The following is a 26,508-nucleotide window of genomic DNA, read 5'->3' as shown; positions in this document are numbered from 1 at the left end:
GAAATTGAAAGAAAGAAATAGGAAGTTTTTAGTGAGAGCCTGTTTGGTATAGGAAATTCAGCCTTTTTTCACCTAAATACCATACAAGTAGGGGTGTGACGAGACACTTAATCCACGAGACGAGACGAGACACGAGATTGGGTTCATGAGAACGAGACGAGACGATATTTTTACACTTTTAAGAAACCCTCGATGATAAAATAAATTAATAAGAAACTGAAATTATGTTATTTTTAAATGTTTTAACTAATCAAGGCATGCCCCTAACAATTATTTTACTAACTGATAATGAAGTAATTTGTTATTTTTGGTTCATAAAAATAGACCCAAGTGAGCAGTAGCCTTTAAAATTACATAATAACGAAGATGCAATAATAATTGGTTCAAATAAAGTATTAAAACCAAGTTACATTAAACAACATTACATTAACAAACACATTACATTTGTGGTCTATAAATAGAAAGCATTATGTATATATTATAACAAATGCCTGCAGGGGGAGATAGTTGACTCGTCTCGCGGACGCTATCTTCAATTTCACTTTAGACGGAGAGAAACGCTTATTTTTTAGCCAAACAATGTTTAAATCCATTTGAATATTTAATATACACCCCTACATACGAGTTTTATTGTTATCTCTATAATGCAACAAAACTACTCGAAAATGGTGGAAAATTCATCTATCAGGAAAATCCATGTCGATAATTATTACCATACATTTTGCATAACGATTAATCGCGATTAATCTATAGCAGAATAAAAGTCATATATGATGTGTGTGAAGTGTGTATAATAACTTTGTATAGATAAATGCACACACATGCATTTATATATTTAAGAAATATTAACATGTGTATATAAATTTTTTATATTTATGTATAATTTACATTATGTATAAATACTTAATATGAAGAGTATGGTTCCAGAACGCGATAAACGCCATTTTTGAAAAAAAAATGAGTTGCTGCCAAAATCAGTATTATATCAGGTCAGTAGTTAAAAGTAAATTCTTAATTTTAAGCAAAATCCAATATCCGCCGTGTTATTCTGTCATCTTTTTTTCCCTTTTTTCCCAAAATGCGATAAACGCCACTCATCCTTTTTTACAGAACGCAATAAATCCATTCCTGATATTACAGCCCACCAGTCACGCAATGTAAACAAACAATGGCGGCGCGCTGAGTACACAGAGTCCTAGTTTTCCTCATCTACTTTGTACTTCGTGATCAACAAACAAAACAAAATAATACTTTAATTGCATTGCTAAACCTGTGATGGTTTTCTGTGACGGGAAAGAAACGTAAGCCATCAACATCTAATAATTTACGCGAGAGGCACTCGGGTGCTTGTTCTCCCCACAGCATCAAGTTTCTCATGCTAACACATTGACCCCAGAGGATCTTATGAAAACTTTACATTATTTTACTCAAAATCAACGAAAATCGAGCAGGACCAAAACATTTTACAGCTGATCGCTGTGAAAAATGTAAAGAGACGACGTCAAGTATAACCGCAGCAATGTGTTCTTAATATAACAAAGTAAGTGTTTTGGTTAATGCCATTAATGTTTATTTTTTAATCATTGTATACCACTAGTCAACTAAATAAATATAAATGGTAAAGATGAATGCACATTTATACATTGATTTAATAGATTTATAGCATTTTGAAATAAAAAACTGTCATGGATTTATTGCATTTTGTGGAAAAAATTATTCGTTTTTATAATAAATCTTTGAAAATCAAGTTATGGATTTGAATTTTTTATGTTTTTATAACCTAAAGATGCTATGTGAAAGTTTGTAACAGAAAATAGTGGTTTTCATCTTGTCACTTTCTTAGTACAGAAAACACGTTTTTACCGAAATTTGTCAAAATGGATTTATTGCGTTTTGGAACCAAACTCTTCATATATAAATATATTTTTTCTTAAATTATACATGCATTTGTACATATTTATATATACATAATTATTATACACAGTTCACATACATATATGATGTAAACAAAAACTTGTATTTTGCTATAGATTAATCGCGATTAATGGTTACACATCCCTAATAACAAGAGAAAGCTAACTATTTCGCCATTGACGAGTTATCTCGTCAATTAAGAGAAAACGCTTCCCTGCCAGTGACGAGTTTTTATGGCAATCCATATTTCCGCTATTATCCACCTGGTGGTGCTCCTACCCAACTTATAAAACATGAAAACATCCAGTGATCCGAAAACATTAAAAACTCTGTGTATGTTTTTATTATCGTTCTGAATCTGATCTCTACAAAATTCGTTGTTGTTTTTTTTAAACCTACTCATATTTGACAGGAGATAAAATGTAGATAGGATGAATTTTTTGTTTTTTCGCTGATAAATTGTATGTTTATATATATTTAAAGAAGAACATTTTCTGGGAGACATTAAACTTTTGTGAAAATCATAAAAAATGTTGGAGCTGGCTGTCAACTTTTACAAAAGAAAAGGCTGGTGGGGAAAAAGTTAACATACCTAACATACAAAAATCTGATTTTAGTTATTCTTTGTCATCAATACTTGTTTAGTTATTTTGATTATACAATCATTAAGTGTTAAAACAGAAGCAAATAAAGTACAAGACTACACATAATATACAGTACATTTATGTCATTTTAATGTTACCAGTGGGAGTATTTCACAAGTATTTCAGTGTTTCCCATACATTGATTTATTTGTGGTGGCCCACCACAGAATTAACACTGGGCTCCACAAATAGAATTTTCATGATTCCCATTTACATTTTTATTTCACCATTTAAAACAGCTTAATTTGGCTTAAAATATAATTTGATATATAATACATATCAAATACAGATACAGATCAAAGAGTAGAAGTGAAACATATTTCAGGTGCCAACACTAGATCAAACGCAAACACGACATGATGACGTCACATATATGCTAATTAGCGGGTGACGTCATCACCACCACAGTCTCTCAAAATCCTGTGGGAAACACTGTATTTACTTTAATTCTTATTGATAGAATTAATATATTTTTATTTATACATTTATTTTATTTTATTTTTATTTAGCATTTATTTTATTTTATTTTTCAGTACTGTTTTTTTGGCACTGTTTCACTTTGAATGTTAGGGTGTTTTTATCCAGTATCCATTTTAAAAACTATCGGTTTAATAACCGATTTATTGGTTTAATAACCGATTAATCGGTTATCAGCAAGTGCGGACCAACTTAGTTATCAGTAAAATCCACTACCATCGACCTCTAAAAAAACTATATGATACTACATTATACAGAAAATTTAATGCATAATGTAGCATAATTAGTCGCTATTTTTCAGAATAGAAAGTTGCACCAAAAATTCAAAGTGAAGCACACATTTCTTAGTTTTGTTTTGAGGGGACATAACCCAAAGATGTTTTTTTATTTGTGCATGTGTTTTCTAAAGCTGTCAGACTAACACATTCCCTTTTAATGGCTGGCATGCCCTGTACAGCACTGAAATTTCATCCTGCTTTCCAACAGATGGACGTCTCTTATTCCGGCTTAATGTGTGTGTTTGTGTGTGTAAAGTCCACTTGTTAGTGTGTAAGACCCTTCAGTATGTAAATATAATGTTGAATGCTGTTGAAAACAATCCCTTTACTCTGTTTTCATCTCTGTCTGTTTGTCAGGCTTCTTCTGAAAGCAGGTATAGACATCAACAGAAGCACTAAAGCTGGCACAGCGCTCCATGAGGCCGCCCTCTATGGGAAGACAGAGGTGGTGCGGCTTCTTCTCGATGTAAGTTCATCTGCTTCAGTGATTTTTCATTTTGTCCAAATCAAAACATTGCTTGTAGTTAATCCTCACATTTATTATTGAGCTCATAAAGTCACAAAAGCATGCACCGAAAAGCGAGATATAACTCATATAAACCAGTGTAGCACTGTGCTATTCAGTTGTCAAATACATCACCTTTTTTTTTGGTTTGCTGATTAAGATAAATCATAAATTTATCTGTTAAAAGTATTTCTGCTTCTCTGTATATCTGTCAATGCATTCATGCAGTTTTATTCAACCCATTTGTGTTTTATTTGACAATCCACACAGTAAACTGGCACTGAATTCACATCATCTTGATATAAAAACAGGACTTGATCAGATAGTTTTGCTATATAATGATTGTCTGACTTTGTTATTTTGCTTATAGCTTACGTATCACAGAAAGTAAATGGACACTTAATTTTTATAGTTTGTAATGTAAATACAACATCCTATAATATTATTGTACATTTCCATGTTTTTTTTAATCATTTTTCCATTTATATATAATAATTCGGTATAGTAGAAAAATTGAAAATTTTGTTTATGAGTCAAATGTGTTATTTCTGGCAGGCTGGAATAGATGTGACTGTTCGTAACACTTACAATCAAACGGCCCTGGATATTGTCAACCAGTTCACCGCATGTCACGCCAGCAAAGAAATCAAGCAGCTCTTACGAGGTAAGATATGACTTGAGGTGTATTTAACACCCCTTTTATACGAAAATGCCCTATACAAACTTAAATAGCTGTCATTCATGAATGCTTTGGAATATAAACATACGCTTGGTCTCATTTGAAAACAGACACTTATTATTATAAGACACAACTTATTTTTGAATTAGAATAATTAAAAAATATGGTTTTGTCTAATGCGGCTTTCACATAGGATGCGGTGTGCGCTGCGCTCGCCGCTGGGTTCGGCGCAGCCAAGCGATTTGTTCTCTGATGGCCAGACCATAGTAGGCGGGGTTTTCAATAAATTACTACAGTGTTTATATTTGCGTTAAATAGTCAACGAGGAATAGAGACTGATGTTGCTCGTCTCCATTTCACGTAACTTTAAGCATACCTACAACATGCTGCTTGACTTAAAACACACCTGACATGCCACTTGAATTGAATTGCTACGTGTTTCCATGAGACGGCTTTCCTTCCGATGTCTCTGTAGGAGCATAAACTTGTATTATAAAGCTCTGAGAATCCCGAGTATAAGCTTTCGTCCATTTTGCTTGTTTGGATGCCCCGTTTCTATTGGCCGCGCGGGTAATCGTCACAGAGCGCAGCGCAAAAGTTAAACTATTTTGAACTTTGACCGCGGCGTGAGCTTTGCTCGGCGCAACAAAAAACCGCCCTCGCGCGGCACAAGCCATTGAAATTAATGGGTTTCATAGCGCAGCGCACACCGCATCCTATGTGAAAGCCGCATAAAAGTTATTGAGGTTTAAATGTCACCATCTGTCACCTTCCCATATATTGGACACCTGTGTTTACTTAAATCATTTTATTGTAAATTTGACTTCACTTTTATGTTTTTTAAATATAAAACGCTGACTTTATTGCATTATTTTTATTTTTTTAAATAAATGTAAACTGATGTTTAATAATTTCACCTCCGGACACTTCAGTGAAAAACGTGTTGTCTTTAAAACAAGACTACGATTAGGTAATAGTTAAGGGGTAAAACAGGTTTACTATATTTTCTCCAATACCATATACTGTGTTTTTGTGTCTAACAATGTACATAATGTGTATTAACTGTGTGTGTGTGTTTCTGTGTGTCTCTGTGTGTTCAGTCTTTGATATGTGAGGAGTTACAGAAGATCTGTCATTTATAAAGCACAGGATTATATATCCACTGCTTTACTCTTGTGCGTACATGAAAAGGACAAAACCCATCTTTGTTGTGGGTGTTTATGTGTGTGCAGCTGCTCACTTCAATTCTTTGTGTTAAGATCTTTTCAGATAAACTTTGGAGACAGATTTGATGTTTACATGTGCTCAAAAAAGCCTGTACAATATTACAACATTTATTTTACACACGCACATCAACATAACGTATCATCGCACAGAAAAATCATCCCAAAATAATTTTCCATCATTAAGAATATGTTAAATCTGGTTAAAGCCGGAAAGTCGGAATGTTCATGCCTGGGTGATGTATTGCAAACACTGCCCAGAGAACAGTAATAACCTTTAGGACTCTCTTTAGGAATGTATTTATCTCTCACTGACTAAATTATTCATTCATTGTGCCTGCTGTGTGTCTGCACCTTTCTTACACTGAAATAAAATCACAAATTATACACTCAGAAGCTTAAAATAGCCACAAAATAATTCTTGTGTGTTTAATATTGAGGTAATGCTGCGGACTAGACTCTTTATTTCATTGACTTCCATTCATCACATGACACTGCAGCACACCGGAAGCGCAAACCTCATTTTGGCACTTTCTAAAATGTAAGCTTAGTGAACTCTAGGGTTGCATAATTCTGGGAATATACAAGGCTGGAAACATTCCGTGGAAATTAACGGAAATTAGTTAGTTTAAAGCTTTATTAATCCCCGAGGGGTAATTGGTCTAAGCTTACATAATACATAGTCACATATATTAAACATCTAATAAGATAAAAAAAATTGAAAAAAATTAATAAAAATAAATATAAATCACTTACATCTGTTATATAACCTTATTGCTTCAGGTACAAAAGTAAATTTATACCAATTTGTGGAGCATTTAATTGCATTTAAACGCCGCTGTGAGGGCATCCACTCAAAGTCTTGGTGCAACGGGTGAGTACAATCTCCTAATATTTTATGTGCCATCCTCAGCACTTGCTGTTCATAATAGGAGACAAGGCTTCTTAGGGGAACACCCATAATTTTAGAACATACCTTTACAATACCCTGCAACTGGTTTCCTTTTTTTAAGGACAGTGATGAAAACCAACAAATAAACGAGAATGACAAAATACTTTTTAACCAATGAATTATAAAAAGACTTAAAGGATTAGTCCATTTTCTTGAAATAGAGGTCCAGATGGTTTGCTCACCACCATGTCATCCAGGGTGTTGATGTCTTTCTTTGTTCAGTCGAGAGGAAATTGTGTTTTTTGAGGAGAACATTGCAGGATTTTTCTCATTTTGATGGTCGTTAATAGACACCAACAATTAATACTTAACTCAACACTTTTTCAACGGAGTTTGAAAGGACTATAAACAATCCCAAACGAGGCATAAGGGTCTTATCTAGCGAAACGATTGTCATTTTTTAAAAGAAAAATGAAAAATATGTACTTTTACACCACAACTTTTCGTCTAGGTCCGGTCCAGCGCGACCTAAGGTAAATGCGTAGTGACGTAGGGAGGTCACGTGTTACATATATAAAACGCACATTTGCGAATCATTTTAAATAATAAACTGACACAAAGACATTAATTAGTATCAGTTGACATACAACAACATCGGAACGGTCCTCTTTCAAGACGCTTGTAAACACTGGGGCGGAGTTTCGCGTTCGTCCTCTGTGACCTCTTGACGTAATGACGTATTGCGTGGGGTCAGCTGACGCATCACGACCGGATCTACATGACGAGAAGTTGTGGTTTAAAAGTGGATATTTGTTATTTTTCATGTCAAAAATGACAATCGTTTCGCTAGATAAGACCCTTATGCCTCGTTTGGGATCGTTTATAGTCCTTTGAAACTCCGTTGAAAAAAGCTGTTAAGTGTTGAGTTAAGTATTAAATGTTGGGCTCTATTAAAGTCCATTTAAATGAGAAAAATCCTGCAATGTTTTCCTCAAAAAACATAATTTCTTCGCGACTGAACAAAGAAAGACATCAACATTTTGGATGACATGGTGGTGAGTAAATTATCTGGATTTTTCTTTTAAGAAAATGGAATATTCCTTTAAGAACTGCTCTTTGTACATTAAAGTAATTTAGCTTTCTCAGCACAAACAATCTTTGATGCGATTTTTTGAGAATTAATTCAGAATTCTGATCAAACTTTAACTTGTTGTCAAAGATCGTGCCCAGGTACTTATATTGTTCTACCACCTCCACGTTACTGGGAATAAACTGGGAATTTAAAAAAATTTCCTATAACAGGAAACTTAAATCTAGTTAAGTTACTTAAATGTAGCATAATTTTGTTTAAAACAATAAGATTTAATGCAATTTCAGTTGAATTTCTATTCTTCAGTCACATGCACTGGCTTACTGAAAGGCCATTGAGGCCACACCCCCTACATGTACTTGCATTCCTCCATAACATGCACAGATCATTTTTTTGAATCCTGCACACAAAATAATGTAAAAATGTTCATCTTTGGTCACGTAATTACATAACATTTGTTTAAATGTTAAGTCATTGTACTGTGTGTGTAAGCTAGTGTGGAACAACATTATACCATTGTAAAGACAAATACACTGACTAAGAAAACATTTAGGTGACATAATTAAACAAGTAGTAACTACCACAACTACAACAGAAACCATATTTGCTGCATTTGAATAGCTTTACTAGCAAATACCAAAATGTCTTGTAGCTAGCCAGTAAACCCAAAAGCATCTGCTAAATGACTAAATGTAAATGTAAATCAGATATCTTAAAGGTATTGCGGATAATTTTCTTTTTCCGGGTGGATCATCAAGACTATTGGTCCTCCTAGGAGGCGGATATTTTCTAAAATTCGAGAAAATCCTCCGCTACACCTTTAATGTAAACTAGCTCTATTATAATGTTTATTATGCTTTTGAAAAGAATCAATTAAAGTTCTACTTACAATTAAATCAGTCAAGACGTCATTTTTGTATTACCTCGCATGAATGTCGTCTTATGACCAAACAAAATGATTATTTATGTTTGTATATGATATAGTTTATATAAAATTCCAAGTAATTTTCCCAATTTGGAATATTTCCAAAATTCCTCAGATTAAATTCTCATGGAAAGTTTCTGGAAATTTTTCAACCCTTATGAACTCTGACCTGCAAATTTGTATTATGTATCAATGCAGTGTTTCTCAGTGTGGGGCGGGCCCCACTGGTGGGAATAGGAACCTTACAAGTGGGCATGACAAATGGGAGGAAATTTGGTCATCTTTGTGCCCATCTCTATTAATTCCTTTATTTATTGACCATACACTCAAAACGATACATTTAAATATTAGGCGAACTTAAAGGTATAGTTCACCCAAAAATGAAAATAATGTCATTAATGACTCACCCTCACGTCGTTCCAAACTCGTAAGACCTCCGTTCATCTTCGGAACACAGTTTAAGATGTTTTATAATAACTCCGAGAGCTTCATTGAAAATCTACGTACGGTATACTATCCATGTCCAGAAAGGTAATAAAAACATCATCAAAGTAGGAACATCAGTGGGTCAGATAGAATGTGTTGAAGCATCCAAAATACATTTTGGTCCATAAATAACAAAAATTATTAATTTATTCAGCATTGTCTTCTCTTCCGGTTCTGTTGTGACACGACTGACGTACGACACGGCCGGACGTGTTATCTGGTGCGCCCCAGCTGGTTTTTTGTGCCCCCAGGCTTTGTTTACAGTCTGAGGGAGACGCACACTGTAAGTTTGGAGAAAAAAAATGAGCAATCATGTCTGAGTATAACACGTCATCCGCGTCACTGCAGTCATGTGACTTTAGTCTCGCGCCTTCGCTTTACAACAGAGGCGGAAGAGAGGACAATGCTGAATAAAGTCGTAATTTTTGGACCAAAATTTTTCGATGCTTCTACACATTCTAACTGATGTCACATGGACTGCTTTGGTGATGTTTTTGTTGCCTTTCTGGACATGGACAGTGTACCGTACATACATTTTTAATGAAGGGTCATCAAACTCTCAGACTAAATATGGAACATCTTGGATTGTGTTCTGAAGAGGAACGGAGGTCTTATGAGTTTGGCGACATGGGGGTGAGTCATTAATGACATTGTTGTTTTTTTTGGGTGAACTATCCCTTTAAAACAACATGAGAATGTGAAGAAAATGTCACGCTGAACCATGCCTACAAAAATGAATTAACGTCTGAATGTTAATTGAAGCGGAACAAAAACTTTAATGTGGAGAGGCGGTATAGGCGGTAGCTGTATAAAAGTTAACAATGGATACGTTTGTGACACGGAATGGAAAGAAAACTGGAGATTCGGCACCAGCAGAGAAAACAGGACAAGACAGACAATGAACCTAATCAAGCAAAAACCAGTCGAAAAGAAAGTATGATGACTTTTATCAAAAACAAAATGCAAACACATTTGCATTATTATTATTTACTTTTAAACAAAGTCTTATTTCATGCAAAGTGATAATACATTTGCGAGTGTTTATGCTGTTATGTTTTACAAAATATGATGTGATTAAATACATTTCAACAGTTAAACTTAAAGCCTACTTGATTACCATTTTGGGGGGCGATTGGGGACAGGTCACAAAAAGGTCACAATGTGACCTTTTAAGGTACTGGAGAAACTGAAAATAACAGTGTCATATTTTGTACAATGATAATAAAAGCAACCGTAATGGTCCAAGCACATGTGAATAAAATAAACTAGATTTTACTGTGTGACGTCATATCCGGTGCTGGTGATAAACGCAGGAGTCACCCATAAATATTTTGCATGCTGAAAGTCTGTTGATGTTTAATATTTACAGTCAATACACTCGAGATCTCATTACTCTACATTTATTTTATTACAGTATTGAATCATTGTTGACTGCAGATATATCTGTGTTTGTTTGATGTTTAGAGGCCACAGGAGTTCTTCAGGTCCGAGCTTTGAAAGATTTCTGGAATCTTCATGATCCTACAGCCCTGACCATACGCGCTGGTGATGTCATCACGGTAAATTTACACCAAACCCATGTTTCCTGTTAGCCAGGTTTTGAAGTTTACTTGTCATTTCCAGTATGTTCAAATGCATTCGCTTCATTGCACTGTGCTGAAGATAAACTCAAGTGTTTATTTGTAAACTCAAACACAGTTTGGGCAGAAGATACGTACAGTGTCTTCAGAAAAACTAAGGATTTGAGCTGATAATTTTCCTGCTTCAATACTTGTCTTCGGGCCTGCAGCTATTGTATGTTTGCACACGTTTTTACATAGGGTGGGCCATTGGGGTCGTGTATTTCAACTTTTAAAAGCTTTCAAATCACACATTGTTATTAAACTCACGACCTGCACTCCTACTGTGACGGGTTGTCGAGGACATGAAAAAGTGTGGGATTGTAAATCCAGTAGGTGTGCTCGCAGACATTACAGATGATGTCAGTAGAGAACAGCCGTGATCGCCCACTTTTGCAGCTGTTTTGGTTTCAGGAGCGTTTTCCAAATAGGCATTTAAATGATTATCTTATGAAGAGCTTTAAGGGATGAACCCAACAAACCAGCTTCAGGATGAATCATCAGCCAATTTGGATAAATAAAGTATTTGAAGACAAAAAGTTTAAAAGAGCTCTGAACTACACATGCAGTGAGGCACTACGAATCACGTCACTGAATAACAAATTTAAAACTTCGTATTTAGCGTAGAGTAAAAGGTCTATTTTAATTTCAATGGCAAAAATATCCAAAACTTATGGATGCCCCTAAGGGGACATGGAGCAAAAATTTAATAAAGTTTAGTTTCGCGTTCACACGTGAAACTATCGCGTTAGTTTCACATGCGAACGTTATAGTTTCACACGAAACTAAACTTAAAAAAAAAATTCTGCACATGAAGGTTTCGCTTGAGCACATGAAACTAAACTTTAGTTTTTTTACTCCAATGTCAAAAAATAAATAAATAAAACAAGTTGTTATAAAACATGGGGAGTCTCATGATTACATAATCGGCAGAAATGAAAGATCATTGGTCAGCTGTTGTGGCACTCTCCTTGTTTCCTTGTGGTAACACCAACATCTGATTGGTGGATTTGTGGGTGGTGTAGTTTCTCACTAGGTGCGTTTACATGCAACCAAATAATTGTATTGGTGGCTCAATCGGATTGTTAAAATCCTTCATGTAAGCACTTTAATCAATACGATTGATGTCGATTGGATGCAAAATTCTATTATATTGAAAGGGGTTTTGTAGTCCGATTTGTGATCCAATCATCAGGAGAAAAGTATGCATGTAAACGCCTGAATCGTTGAATTTTCGCAATCAGATGCAAAAATTATCCTTGTGCACATGCGCAGAAGAATTGTGCTTATGTCTTATATTTATGTATCACATGATTCTCGTCACAGAAACATGCAATAGCAAGGCAATGACAACACGCATTATTAAGGGTCACGCGCTGTACATTCTACAGGGTTCATTTCTTTCATAACGTTACGTAAAGCAGTAAAATAGTGTCATGACTTTGGAAAAGTGTGTTTTCATTTGCTTTATCTGAAAACTGCTTAACAACTTTCTCCAACTTAACTTTGAGTTTGTACATTTACAGTATCTAGAGATAAAGCGTGAACTCGATGACAGATGCTTTGTGCAGCGTTGCCAAGTCCTCTACTTTTTGCAGACTTCACATTTAAACCATTTCAGCGAGTTGATTTTGTTTTGCGGTTTAAAGATGAAAGGATTTAATTTATTAGTTATTGGTATCTGGACTTTGAATAGTCATTAGGATGCTTTTGGGCTAGTTTTGTATGTCCGTTGGGATGGTTTTGATATGCGAATCTGGCAACCCTGGCTGTGCGCTTGTGCAGATGTTTGGTTTGGATTATATAGAATGTACCTGTTAACCAACATTTGAATCAGATTGCAATGTTTAGGGTACACGTAAAATGTATTGTTGTCACCTGCAATTGGATAAAAGGATTAGTCCATTTTCTTTTAAAAAATCCAGATAATTTACTCACCGCCATGTCATCCAAAATGTTGATTCTTTCTTTGTTCAGTCGAGAAGAAATTATGTTTTTTGACGAAAACATTCCAGGATTTTTCTCACTGTAATGGACTTTAATGGACCCCAACAACAAAATCAAAAATATGCACCTTTAAACCACAACTTCTCATCTTCCTCCAGCTGTGTGACGCGCCAGCACGACCTCACGTAATTGTGTAATGCCGTAGAAAGGTCACGTGTTACATATATGAAACGCACATTTGCGGACCATTTTAAACAATAAACTGACACAAAGACATTAATTAGTATCAGTTGAGATACAACAACGTCGGAACGGTCCTCTTTCTCCACACTAGTAAACACTGGGGCGTAGTTTTGCATACGTCATCCGTGACCTCTTGCCGTGTTGACGTTTTGCAGGTCCCGCTGGCGTGTCACATGACCGGAGATATTAGAGAAGTTGTGGTATAAAAGTGCATATTTTTATTTTTCTTGTCAAAAATAACAATCGTTTCGCTAGATAAGATCCTTATGCCTCGTTTGAGATTGTTTAGAGTCCTTTGAAACTGCAATTTTAAACTGCATTAAAACTGTTATGTGTTGAGGTCCATTAAAGTCCATTAAAATTAGATAAATCCTGGAATGTTTTCCTCAAAAAACATAATTTCTTCTCGACTGAACAAAGAAAGACATTAACATTTTGGATGACATGGTGGTGAGTAAATTATCTGGATTTTTTTAAGAAAATGGACTAATCCTTTAAATTCAGTCAGTTTGTTGTGCATGTAAACATAGCCAATGAGAAGTCAGCAATTTAACATAATTGCTATTAGTAATAAAATTGGTGTTTACAAACCGCTTTATGCTGCTGCTGTGTTTGATTGACAGGTGATAGAGCAGCACATGGCTGGACGCTGGAAGGGTCACATCCACGACACCCAGAGAGGAACAGACCGAGTGGGATACTTTCCTCCGTCTATAGTGGAGGTCATCAGTCGACGCTCAGGTACAAACATACAGAGCTCATTCTTGCTGGTCGATGTGGGAATAAAGTGATGGATGTGTTATTGACCTCCAATGTCAATGACATCGAGGGTTTATGGACTTATGTTGTTTTTCAGCTTTCCTTGGTGTTGCTCACTGAAGTTAAAAATGTAGTTCACCCCAAAAAAAAAAAAAATTCTACTCACATCTCAATCCAAATCTGGATGTTGTCTTCTGTGAAAAAAGCTGAAGACTGCAGACCTATAAATCATTATTTGTAGATACAGCAATCTTTTCTTTGCCAAATCTTTCCAAGCTTATCTGCACCTTCCATGTTTATACATTTTGCGTGTGGACATTTTTACATTTCACTTTTATATATATATATATACTGTAGCACTTTTTTTTTACAATATTTCATTGCTTCAAAGAAGCTATACTTGAAAGATAAAGATAAAACAGAAAAACTGGTAAATAATTAAATATATAGCATATATAATAAAATATTAGTATTCCAACAAAAACTGTGTTTGAGGTGAAAATTATTAATCCCAATTGTTTAACTGTATCAGTAAAACTTGAATCCTTTAAAACGATCGATTACTGAAAAGTAATAAATTATTTATTTAATATATACACATTATTATTTTTAATCTTGTCACAGTATGTTCCCTCCAAAAATATTGGCGGTCTTCGTCATATATGCTTAGCTGTTTATTGTTTCATTTATTTGCATGCATTTATTCATTTCAGGATGACTGCCACTAGGGGGCGAACTCCGACAGTCCTGTCCGAATGTAGTGTACAGTGGAAAGGCGGCCTATTGCTGCGTTCACACCACCGGTGGTAGAGGCGTCAAGTGCGAGTGATTTTAATGTTACATCTAGTTCGCACAAATGACACACGTTGAGCGTTGCTGCGGGAAACGCAAGAGTTACAAAATCTGAACTTTGGCGGAAAAACGCGCCGCGTTAATCAATCAGAAGCTTGCTCTAGTAGTGACATGATTACAGGAAGCAAGTGGAGTCACAGAAGCCCCTTCCAGGACGCGATTTTCTGTGTGAATGTCTTGAATGACTAGAATTTCACGTGCGGCTTTCACGTGTGAATGAAGCAAGGAAACTCAAAATGTTCAAGCATCCAACTACGCGCGGTAGACGCGAATTTGACGCCTCAAGCGCGTCTGGTGTGAACCCACAGTAAGACTTTTGCACAGTACTGTTTAATATAAAGCAGGAGTTTGACTTTACATCAACAATTTGCACTAATACCATATATAGCAGTAATTGTATATTACATTAAGTGAACCACACACCTACAAAATTGAAACAGTGATGTCTTTAACTCTTTCCACACCAGCGTTTTAAAAAAAGCTGCAGCATTTTGTATTATTTTCACAAAAGTTTAATGCCTTCCAGAAAATGTTCTTCTTTAAATATATAAACATACAATATATCAAATGAAAGAACAGATCCTCTGCTTTCAAACAAAAATGTTTAATTCTATCTTCATTTGTTCTCTTTTTATCACATCTGAGATATGGGTAGGTTTCTTTAAAAATACAACATTTTTGAGATGGTTGCATTTTTGTAAACTTTCGTTAGAGATCAGATTCAGAACGATGATCAAAAGATACACAAAGTTTTTACTGTTTTTGGATCAGTGGATACTTCAGGGTTTTAGAAGTTAGGTAAGAATGCCACCTAGTGGATAATAGACAGGAAGCGTTTTTTCTTAAAGGGGTCATAGCATGAAAATCTGATTTTTTCATGTTTAAGTGCTATAATTGGGTCCACAGTGCTTTTATTAACCTAGAAAATGAACAACCAAGTTATTTAGTTTTGGTAAAATTCTCTACAAGCATGTGAAAAATAGGTCATTAAAATTGTACTCCTCTTGTGATGTCAGAGGGGGTTAATTCCGCCCCTTAACCTGCACTATCCAACCCAGCACTGCCATTTAGTGCAGAGATCAGCTTTTTTTTCACACTTTTTGCTCACACCTACAAAGTGGTAATTTTATCATGGTATAATAAATTATCTATATGATATTTTGAACTAGAACTTTATATACGTACTCTGGGGACACCAAAGATTAATTTGACATCTTAAAAAAGTCTTGTGAAGTGTCCCCTTTAATTGACAAGATAACTTGTCAATGGCGATGAAAGAGTTAAGCTTATAGCCGGACCATTACAAGAAACGCTAAACAGAATTTACAAAATGTTAAAGGGATAGTTCGGCCAAAAATATATTGAACCCATGATTTCCTCCCCCCGAAGCCGTATGAGATGCATATGTCCATCATTTTTAGACGATGACATTTTCAGTTATTTTAGAAAATGTTCTAGATCTTTCAGCCAATCAAATGTGAAGCCACGGGGTCCACGACCCCCAAGTCCAAAAATGTGCATCCATCCTTCACAAAACAAATCCAAACGGCTCCAGGATGATAAACAATGGTCTTCTGAGGGTAATCCGCGCAGTTTCATTGCAGAAATATCCACATTTAAAACTTTATAAACTAAAATAACTTGCATCCGGTTGTGCTGCCATCTTAGTCGCGTCTGCATTCAAGATCAGAGCTTTACGCAGCGTACGGAGGTTACTCTGCGGCTCTGTGCCCCCGCCCTCTGAATTTGTCATACGTCACTGAGACAAGTGCGTACACTACGCTAATACTCTCTCCTGAATACAGAGGAGTCCAATATGGCGGCACTACCGGAAGGTAGTAATTTGGGTTTATAAAGTTTTAAATGTGGATATTTCTACAACAGCACCGCGCGGATTGCCCTCAGAGGACCTTTGTTTGTCATCCTGGAGCCGTTTGGATTTGTTTTGTGAAGGGTGGATGCACCATTTTTGGACTTAAAGGTCGAGGACTCTGTAACTTCACATTTAATTAACTGACAGATCTAAAACATTTTCTAAAATAACTGAAAATGTGTTTGTCTGAAAAACGATGGACATGTGCATCTCGGACGGCTTGGGGGTGAGTAAATCATGGGTTTAATATCATTTTTGGCCGAACTATCCCTTTAAGCTAATGCTAATGTCAGCAAACCAACAGTGCGACAGCACCAAGCAACCAAAACTCCACAAAAGAAAACAGGCTTAGAAACATCAGTTATGTGAACCAGTGCATTTCAACATTGATACCATCTAACCTGCATTGACACATCTTTACACAAGTTTGAATATAGGCATACAGTATGTTATTAAGGAGCAAGCAGCAGAAGTGAAGATCATCAGTGAATAACTTTAAATGGACCTTTTTTAGAAAACCTTCAGGATTGCTGGGAGGGTCACCACGATCTGTTTAGTTTTGAAAAGAGTCTTAAAAAGATACATCTTGACACAACTTGTCACTGTGGTTTTAAGTTTTTGCAAATTTAAAGCCCACAAATGATAGTTTTCTTCACAAGGGAGCATTTGCTTTCCTAAATCAGTAACTTACTGACAGATTTAACACCAGACACGTGTCTCTCGCTTCCATTCTCTCGGCACTTACCACATCAATAATATTCATCTCTAACCTCCATCCGCTAACATTAACCCACTGCTCCTGTCATGTCTATGTTGTCCTGTAGGGGGCACCCTGTCACGACACGCCTCTCTGCCCACCCATAGGCAGCAACTCTCCAGATGCACCCTCGGCCCCAGCTTGAGTCTGAGCGGTCAAACCGATGACTCCTACACTCTTTACACCCCTAACCCTCACCTGGTCATCACCCACACCAACGGTCTGAACACTAACACAGGTACACATCCTCACTCCCGCCTTTAAGGGCTTTTGGTAGGAACTCAGCCGTGCAACAGCGAACTGGTTTCGATTTTACTTTATGTTCCTGTAGCTCAGTTGGTAGAGAATTGCATCTTTGGTACTCATGCAAATGGAGCCACATGCTATAATGCCAAAGCAAATAAAATTGGCCCGTTGGCTTATACACTTTTTGGATTTGCATTATACCATGATCACCATCTGCATGTGGTTGTGGCCAACAGTTAATTTTGGACCCTTGATATATGTGCACACGATGAGGTTTTATGGTTTTGCATGTAAACACTCAACATTGGCACTCCCCTCCACCCCCTTCAATACTGAGGCTAGTGGCCCAAAAAGTGTTTGTGTCTGCTAGGTGGGTCTCCACGGAGTCTCTCCCATCAGCACATAACCCCCAGCATGGATGACGTCTGGGTTTTACGGAACACCCCAGCTGGTAAGATTGACTGTACGTCCTGCCCTCCTCTGACCCGCTCTTCCCTGCGCCCCCTACTGGCTGTCCGCGCTGCTGTGTTAACACGACCCCTTCCTCTCTGCAGACAGACCCTGTGATTGGCTGGCCTGCCAACTATGCCAATGGATTCTGGAGGAAATGATCCTCCAACTGAGCTGTTCCCTAGTTAGCATCTGAGTATAGTGAACTGTATTGTAGGTTGCGTGTCATCCTTGAACCCCATCATCATGTGCCTGTGGCTTTGTCCTGCTACCCCGTCCCATCCTGCCTGCTGCTTTAGTAGAAACCCAGCCCTTCTGGTGTAGTGGACCCATTGTCTGGCATGGCAGTTACTTGCTGGACTGGTAAATCTTTTGTTTCTTTTTCTCTCCCCGTCTTCTAGCTGGGGACAGGAACAGTGTGGGCAGTACAGGCAGTGTGGGCAGCACCCGCAGTGCAGGCAGCGGTCAGAGCACTGAGAGCAACAGCGCCACCAATGGACCACATCAACACAGCACCCACCCTGATACCAGCAAGTTAACCACGGTGGGTTTAGTCAAAGTTGTAGACTGGTTCTTTATATACTTGAAATAACTGTAGAGGGTTCCCACAATCTTATTACGTATTATTGGATCGAAACCTTGACTGTTCAAATGTGCACTTTTCAACGGTGATGTACGTGAACTGTAGTGTCATGTTTACATTACTGTAAAAAGCTAAAGCTTCTCTGCACGTTTTTACTTCAAATGTAATGTAGGTGGCCTCTTCTGCTGGAGATGTAGTACAACCAGAGCAAAACAAACCCGCTGATACACCCACAGGTAATGAACAATATTATACACTATTATGCTGCGTTTACACCAGCCGCGGTAGGGGGGTCAATGTTAAGTCAATGTGAAGACGCGCGAATGAGGTGTTTAGCGCGGCGTGGTAGACGCGCTTCCACCTCATTCGCACATCTAGTTCGTGCGATTGAGCGCTTCCGTGGCAAACGCCCAAGTTGAAAAATTGGACCTTTGTCAGAAAAGCCCCTCCCATGATGCGAATTTCCGCGTGAATGTCTCGATGACTAGAATTTCATGTGCGGCTTTCACGCGCGAATGAAGCGAGTACACTCAAACTGTTTTGACGCCTCAAACGCGGCTGGTGTAAACGCAGCATGACGCACACCCACTCGTGTATTAAGATGAGAAAGTGTAATGTGAGAATGTGTGAATTATATTTTAAAGGTGTTCCGCGCAGGCCTGTGCTGGCCACACAGAGGCCAGGTGAGCAGGGTTTCTCTCAACAGTTTGTGCGTCCTCAACAGTTACTGGAGGGCAAGGTTAGGACACATTACACCACACCAAACTGACCATATTTAACTATTGCAGATTTTTGCAACTCAGTATCTTCTTTGCTACCTTATTTAAATTTTAATGGCTGCTACGTAGTCTTTATATTGTGATTATTGTAAATACATGTGTTTATTCAATGTCAGGATGCTGAAGCTATCTATCAGTGGCTGAGTGAGTTTCAGCTGGAGCAATACACTGCAAACTTCATTAATGCTGGCTATGATGTGCCCACCATCAGCAGAATGACACCAGAGGTACGAGCAGAGCTCCAGCGCCGTGTGATGTTCATTCTTATCACTGCAGATCGTTCAACATTAAGTCTGTGTTATTCAAATCTCTTTATATTCAGGATCTCACGGCTATCGGAGTGACAAAACCAGGTCACCGTAAGAAGATTTCCCTGGAAATCGGAAATCTTAGCATTCCGGAATGGCTTCCAGATTACATACCAGTAAGTCACAGCGTTTTATAGTTTGTTCTCACACCAGTGTGTCTTAACAGGGTTCCCATGGATCATGGAATTTCTGGAATATCATGGAATTTTAAAAGGTCTATTCCAGACATTGAAAGTCAGGGACATTTTTATCCAAGTCATGGAATATCAAGGATTTTTTTTACAAGCCGTTAAGTTGTGACGTAAAGGTATAACGTTTCCGGGTCCAAGCCACTGCGGATTTCATCTGAGACTACAATTTAAACAGCTGTTTATTGGCACTGTTTATTCATTTCACACATTTCAACTACATTTTTATAAACTCACGGTGTACATTACATTATCCAGGCTCATGGCATCCCAGACCTACATTAGGTCATGGAAATTCAGCTTTTTAGTCAGTAAAAGTCAGTGAACTTGACATTTGAATTAAAATGGGAACCATGTCCTAAGTTCACTCACAGTTAATCCAATCTTGAATCTTAGCAGGATCTCGGGGAGTGGCTAAGTGCCATAGGCCTGTCTCAGTATCATAAGAAACTCGCAGAGAACGGCTACGACTCGATAAACATCGTCCGAGATCTCACGTGGGAAGATCTGCAGGAGATCGGCATTACCAAACTAGGTGAGCTAAGCATGTTTTCTTCAGTGATCCTGTAAATATTTTGTGACTTGTATCTTCCGTATTAAATCTGTGTGTGTGTGTGTGTGTGTGTGTGTCTCGGTCAGGCCATCAGAAGAAAATGATGCTTGCGGTGAAGAAGTTGTGTGATATCCATAAAGCTCTTCTGCAGGCAGAGTCAGGCCAGGGCACACTGCGACGCAAAACCCCTGCAGCCCTGGACCTGCTCGCTATCGAGCCGGCCCTCGAGGGCGGAGACCTCCCTTCGCCCCACACACCCAAGATGCTCACTTTCCAAGACAGCGAGCTGAGCACCGAGCTACAGAGTGCTATGTCAGCCCACTACAGTGGCTGTCAAGAAGGATTGGCCTTCAAGAATGCAGTAGGAATGTCCGTCAGTGAAGAAAGCATTGACGCTCGCTCCCGAGGCTCAGGGCGTTCCCAGGAGACCCCCAACACTCCCTCCTCTTCTTCGTCCGCCACCCCTTACAGCCACTCCCGGGAGAGCTTAACAAGCGCTGACAGCAGCCCGGCTAAAGAGCGTAACATTCCAGAGGGTCGCGATCAAGTCCTGCGCCCTCAGCTACCGCAACAGCTGGCGGGCTTTAAATACCCAGCAGTGCCTGCCAAACCAAAACTGGGCTCTGTTTCCTCTCCGCAGAGTTCCCCAGCTCAAAAAGCCCTCAATTATCCTCGTCTGCATTGTAATAGTGCCACGCTTGACCGTCACTCTTCTAGCATGGCCAAGAACCGCACACAGGGATTGACTCGCTATGCCTTGTCTGATGGAGAACCGGAGGATGACGATGATGAAGAGCTAGCTAAAACGGTCATGCCTTCGTACGCCACACTGAGCCGAAAACCCGCCCGTGGCCAGCTCGCACGTCTTCAGTCTGCACCCGAGCAGTCCGTCGGCCGAAGTCAGTCTTTCGCTATCAGGGCTCGGCGTAAAGGTCCTCCGCCGCCGCCACCTAAACGCCTCAGCTCTGTCAGTAGCAGCAACGCTAGTGCCGAAACTGTCCCGGACATGCCAGCGCCTCCTATTTGTGGACTTGAGAATGCCAGCAGCCCTAGTAGTGTTAAAACCATTGCGGCTGCATTAGAAATGTTCTTACCTGCTCCCGTCGTGGAGAACGCCACGGCTACCTCCAACTCCAGCGAGGGGAGCAGAAGAAGAGCTCTTAGTCAGAGCGAGTCCATGCAAATACCACAGGCTAACGGAGAAGTTGATAGAGCGACGAGATCCGACTCAGAAGAGGATGACGGGACTAAGGATTTAAACCTGGAGGGCTCATCCTCGCCTCAGAACAGCTCCAGCGAGTGTATACCCTTTGCCGAAGAAGGAAACCTTACCATTAAGCAAAGGCCCAAAATCGGCGGACCCCTCAAGGTGGAGAACAGCACAGAGTCTTCAGAAAAAGCCAAACCAGCCAAAACTCCTGAAGTTCCAGAGTTCAACCTTAAAGAGTCGGACACGGTGAAGAGACGGCAAAAGCCGAAAGAGCAGTCGGTCGCGACGTCCGTCAACGACGCAGACAGCTCCCCGGTCTCTGAGCAAATTCAGACTCGGGACACGGTGAAACTGCGAATCAGTGAAACTGAAATGAATCTGCCGTGTCTGGAGCCTTCGGCCAAACAAGGGAAAGCGCCTCCACCTCTCGCCCCCAAACCTCCCAGTCCTCTGAATTCAACACGACACACCTCAAATCATCAGACTGCTTCCACAGGTAAAGCCTGGTGCCGCTCCTTATGCAGATTTAAATAGATGTTGCATCTTTTTGTTAGTCAATTCAAGCCTAATGAATTTATTTTGATGTATTTGTTGATTTTGTCAGCAGTCGGCTCCAGCGTGTTACTGAATGGTGTGCAGAGCGTCACATTTGCTGCATCTCAGTCTCCCGTCTCCTACTCCCCATCAGCAGAAAGCACAGGTCATTGTGTACGGTCTGCGGATGTGGGTCAGGACTCAACGCTGGTCCATCAGAGACTGGAGAAGACCAGCTCAACCCTGGAGGAAACTTTAAGGGCTGTGGAGAGAAAACTCAACCTGGAGCACAACACTGGCGGGTGAGTATCAGAAATCTTTCACCACCAAAGTTTACCCTTAAAGGGGTAAACAGACTAGAACACATGCATGGTTTAGTGCAAATAGTACAAATGTAAAAAAAAAATGATGGCCTACAACTATGTGACGTCAAAAGGTTGCATTCAAAACCTGCTACAGCGAGGTGAAAAGTGTTTGGTCAGTAGATTATAATTGATGTGTTGAGAGTTATAAATTCACAATGACAGTAGGTGGCACAATGTGGTCTTGACACCTGCATGCCATTAACCCCTTCTAACCTGATTTTTCAGGTGTTTAATCACTGTGCCTTATTTGATTGATTGATCAGCATTTTTATTGGTTTGATCAAAAAAAAAAAAAACATGTGATCCATTTCAGTGAACATCAACATCTTCTGTTCATACCTGAGAGTAACATACATGATGAACAATACAGAAAACACACAAAATAAAGACATTCTGAGAAGGTGGGAGTAAAACAGTCCATCCCATATGGAAAACTATAGTAGATACCAAAGGATATTTACTTTAGTAAAGTTATGAGACATCTATTACACAGAATGCATCTTGTGTGTGAAACATAATGGCGACCTCTATAGGCCAAAATGAATATTACATGTTGGGATTTTTTTTAAAGTAATGAAAATAATTAATGTGCTTCCATCGATGGACTTTAGTAGCAGAAGGCAAATATAAGTCTTTACAGACATTTCCATACCCATGTTTAATTAATATAATTTTATTTTAGAAACGAATTGGTCTTATATGTTGTACCAAAAGTGCACAGTAAAGTATTTAAACTGAGCGTTATAGAGATTAATACAAGAGGGTGTTGTTTTTAGTACCAGATCTTTTTTCAGCTAATACCAAACTGTGGTTCATGGGGGGAATTGCATTTATAAAAAATTTATTAATTACAAACAAATCATAAAATGTTAAAGTAAATAATCTTAAAATATAAATAAAACACTTTCTTACTAAAATATATATATTATATTTGTTTAATCTGCATGTCAAGTGGCCATTACACAACACTACAATATACCAGAAAACATAACTTATGCAAAAAATTGACACATGGGTCTATGACGTGCCATTAATTATTTTGTGTCCATATGGTTCAATTAAATGTAAAAGGGATAACATTTCAAAATAAATTTGCTATCATACATTCTCAAGTCTAAAATTTCTGGTTTTATTTTATTTTGAAAGAATATTTGGGAGATAATTGCAAAACATGTCAATGTGGTGTAACCGTTCCATGCATTTAAAAAAAAAAGAAAATATAAATATATTTATAAACTAGTTTAGTGTAATATTATTTTTTTTTCATACATTTTTACATAATTTGTCAAAGATTATTTAGAGCTGTTTTCAGCATATGCACGGGCAAATATTACAAAAACGCCTTAAAATATATATTTAGAAATAATTAAGAAAAATAATATTTAAAAATGTTTTAATGATTACATTTACATGCCATCAAGGTGGATAAAATATTTAATATTTCTCATGCCTTGGCGCAATTGGCGGTTACACCATTTGAGATTTTCAGGTCCATTCAGTCTTAACTTTCATAAAAATGGTGCAAATGTAATTTTTTATTGCATAAAATTAACATAATGTGCATGGAAATAAACCTGATTCGTGCTGTGCTTTTAAAACAAGTTTTTTTAAAAGATTTTTTAATTTCTTATCTTGCCAAACCTTTTTTGTCACTGACCCAGATATGTTTCATAAAAGAAAACTACCAGATGAAGGTCTAGTATAACAAAAACTATGTAAAATACTACTGACAAAAACTTTAAAACGGATGAAAAATAAATGTTTTTAAAAATTAAACATGCAAATGTTAAATATTCAATTAATAGTTTGCACAAAAACAAAAATTCTGTCATCATTTTCTCATCCTCGTGTTTTTTTAAATCTCTATTGTAAGTTTATTTTTTCTGATGAACATAAAAGAAGATATTTTGTTAAATGATGGTAAGCACACAGCTGATAGTAACCATTGACTTCCATAGTAGGAAAACAAATATGATGGAATTCAATGGGTACCATCAGCTTTGTGCTTTCCATCATACATCAAAATATCTTCTTCATCATTTATTACAATCCTTTCATAATATTTGTTTTCCTACTATGATAGTCAATGGTTACAATCAGCTGTGTGCTTACCATAATTTAATAAAATAAAAAATGAGGATGAGAAAATAATGACAGATTTTGAATTTCCCTATCTATCCCTTTAAGTTTAAATTATTTAAATTTAAATTATTAATTATTTAAATGATTAATTCTGACTTTCTGTTGTTTCTCTTCAGCAGTTCTCACGTTGTAAAGTCTGCCGGGAACATTCTGGATGACATCGGGAACATGTTTGATGATCTGGCCGATCAGTTGGACGCTATGCTGGATTAAAGATCTGTGGATTATATTTAAAGCCTTTAAAGAGACGACACGATTCACACCGATCGCTCCTCTGCCTTTTATTACACATGGAGAGCAAAGATAAACTTTCTGAGACAGGGAACCTCCATTTACAAGGACCACACAGACATTTATGGATGTTCAAAGTCTCCTGACTAATTTCATGTGCTAGTATGTTCTTATCCTAATGTTTAATCAAGTAAATATATATTTGTATGTCTTTGCATTATTTGTATTTTTGGGTCTGAACTTTGGACTTGACTGAGCACAAATGTTGCCAGTGAACTCGGATAAATGCACTTCATTCCTAAAGCAATATACAAGCCATTTCAAAACACTACTGTTTAAAACAGAAAAGCATTTCTGCTCTATAAATATGTCTTTAAAGAGCTCAAATACACATCATTCATTTCAGCAGCTTTTGCTGCTAAAACGTTTATATATATATGAGATGATGATGATTTTCCCTTCATGTGCAGGTTAAAAAACATTGACTGACGTTTATTTTTGTATTAAAGGGAGGTTTTTAAAGGGAACGCATTTCTAAAAACTGCCTTAACTGGAGCAGCATCAATGTACAGCGAGCGATTCAGGTTAAAGTTGATGATAAACATTATTTTTAAACCTCTAGATAGTATTTAAACTTGATCAAAATATGTATATTGTACACTAAAGGTATATTTGATTGGGAAGCAAACCTGTTTGTTGTACCAAATGCTATGTATATTTTTTATTAATGATCTTGAAGCTAAAGTAATCCAGACACATTTCCCCTTTGCACACCATTTCATATGGATCTTATTCATGTGCCCATTACTCCTGTTTGTACGTTTACTCTGTCATTGAATATATTTTTTTAACATTTATTCAGTTTTAGGAGATGCAGTTATTTATGTCACCACTATATAGTAGTCGTGACACTTGATCATTTAACATCATAATGTTAACCCATCTTTGTCAGGTTAAGATCCAGTTTCTCTTTCCATTAGTAAAGTCACATTGCACATTGTTATGTGAGCAGATGATGTTTGTCTTGTTATTGAGAACCAAGTATATTTGGCTTTTGTCTTGTATTTCACATCTGTAGCTTGTCTTTCTTCAAGTTCAATTTCTATTAAATTAATTTAGCTATTTTGTTGTTGGTTTTTGGTTTTGTCATTCCTTCAAGCATTTACTAAACACTAACAATTTTGACTTATTTGCATTTAGATTAGCTTTTTCGGATGTCTTATCTAACAGGTATGTAGACTACCATATGAAACAATACTGAAGATCACATCTATTATGAGCCCCCATTTGCTCACGTGCACCCGATGAAACCGTCTATACTTGGGAGCAGACATGTATTGAGGCATTTCTGGGAGGTTTTAGTACATGGGCCAGTGACAAATAAGGTTTTCAACTGATAAAAATTCACATCAACTGCACATCAAAGTAGTTATTATCTTTATGGGGATGTTTTTTACTTATTACTAAAATCTCAATTTTAAACAATAAGCGTTTAACTGAAAATCATGTGATGACACCAGTCAAAAATAACTGTTATCCTATATGCCAAAATTGTTATCCGGTATGAAAAAACTCTTAATCAGGCAGTATTTTTGGCTACCTATAAAAATCTGCAACCTTTGTCTTCAACTTCCAAATATGGAAATTCATGCTAAATAAACATATTTACATAAAATCCACATTATTTATGTTAATTTAGCGTTATCCAATATGAGAAAGGAGTTTACTACATGGTGTGCTAGTGAGGAAAAGGTTA

The 26,508-nt window shown here is 37.4% G+C and overlaps 1 protein-coding gene across 7 annotated transcripts in view; it reads left to right on the top strand.

Annotated features, from left to right (window-relative positions):
• The window catches only part of LOC129428603 (caskin-2), an 88,872-nt gene extending 62,998 nt beyond the window's left edge, over positions 1-25,874 (top strand). Inside the window, exons 8-22 of one of the 7 annotated variants that reach the window (XM_073856858.1) lie at positions 3,671-3,779; positions 4,374-4,482; positions 10,578-10,672; positions 13,546-13,663; positions 17,231-17,401; positions 17,780-17,860; positions 18,261-18,403; positions 18,615-18,678; positions 19,087-19,181; positions 19,338-19,448; positions 19,544-19,645; positions 20,117-20,252; positions 20,357-21,976; positions 22,085-22,316; positions 24,638-25,874. In XM_073856858.1, coding sequence (XP_073712959.1) covers positions 3,671-3,779; positions 4,374-4,482; positions 10,578-10,672; positions 13,546-13,663; positions 17,231-17,401; positions 17,780-17,860; positions 18,261-18,403; positions 18,615-18,678; positions 19,087-19,181; positions 19,338-19,448; positions 19,544-19,645; positions 20,117-20,252; positions 20,357-21,976; positions 22,085-22,316; positions 24,638-24,734 — 3,283 coding nt within the window. In that variant the 3' untranslated portion in view covers positions 24,735-25,874. Of the gene's footprint in view, positions 1-3,670; positions 3,780-4,373; positions 4,483-10,577; positions 10,673-13,545; positions 13,664-17,230; positions 17,402-17,779; positions 17,861-18,260; positions 18,404-18,614; positions 18,679-19,086; positions 19,182-19,337; positions 19,449-19,543; positions 19,646-20,113; positions 20,253-20,356; positions 21,977-22,084; positions 22,317-24,637 lie in introns of all 7 variants that reach the window. The other 6 variants (XM_073856859.1, XM_073856857.1, XM_073856856.1 and 3 more) reach the window with 6 other exon arrangements.
• The last annotated feature ends 634 nt before the right edge of the window (positions 25,875-26,508 follow it).

This window comes from Misgurnus anguillicaudatus, chromosome 19 (genome assembly GCF_027580225.2).
Source record: "Misgurnus anguillicaudatus chromosome 19, ASM2758022v2, whole genome shotgun sequence".
Taxonomy (NCBI): domain Eukaryota; kingdom Metazoa; phylum Chordata; class Actinopteri; order Cypriniformes; family Cobitidae; genus Misgurnus; species Misgurnus anguillicaudatus.
This window is presented reverse-complemented; position numbering and strand designations above follow the sequence as displayed.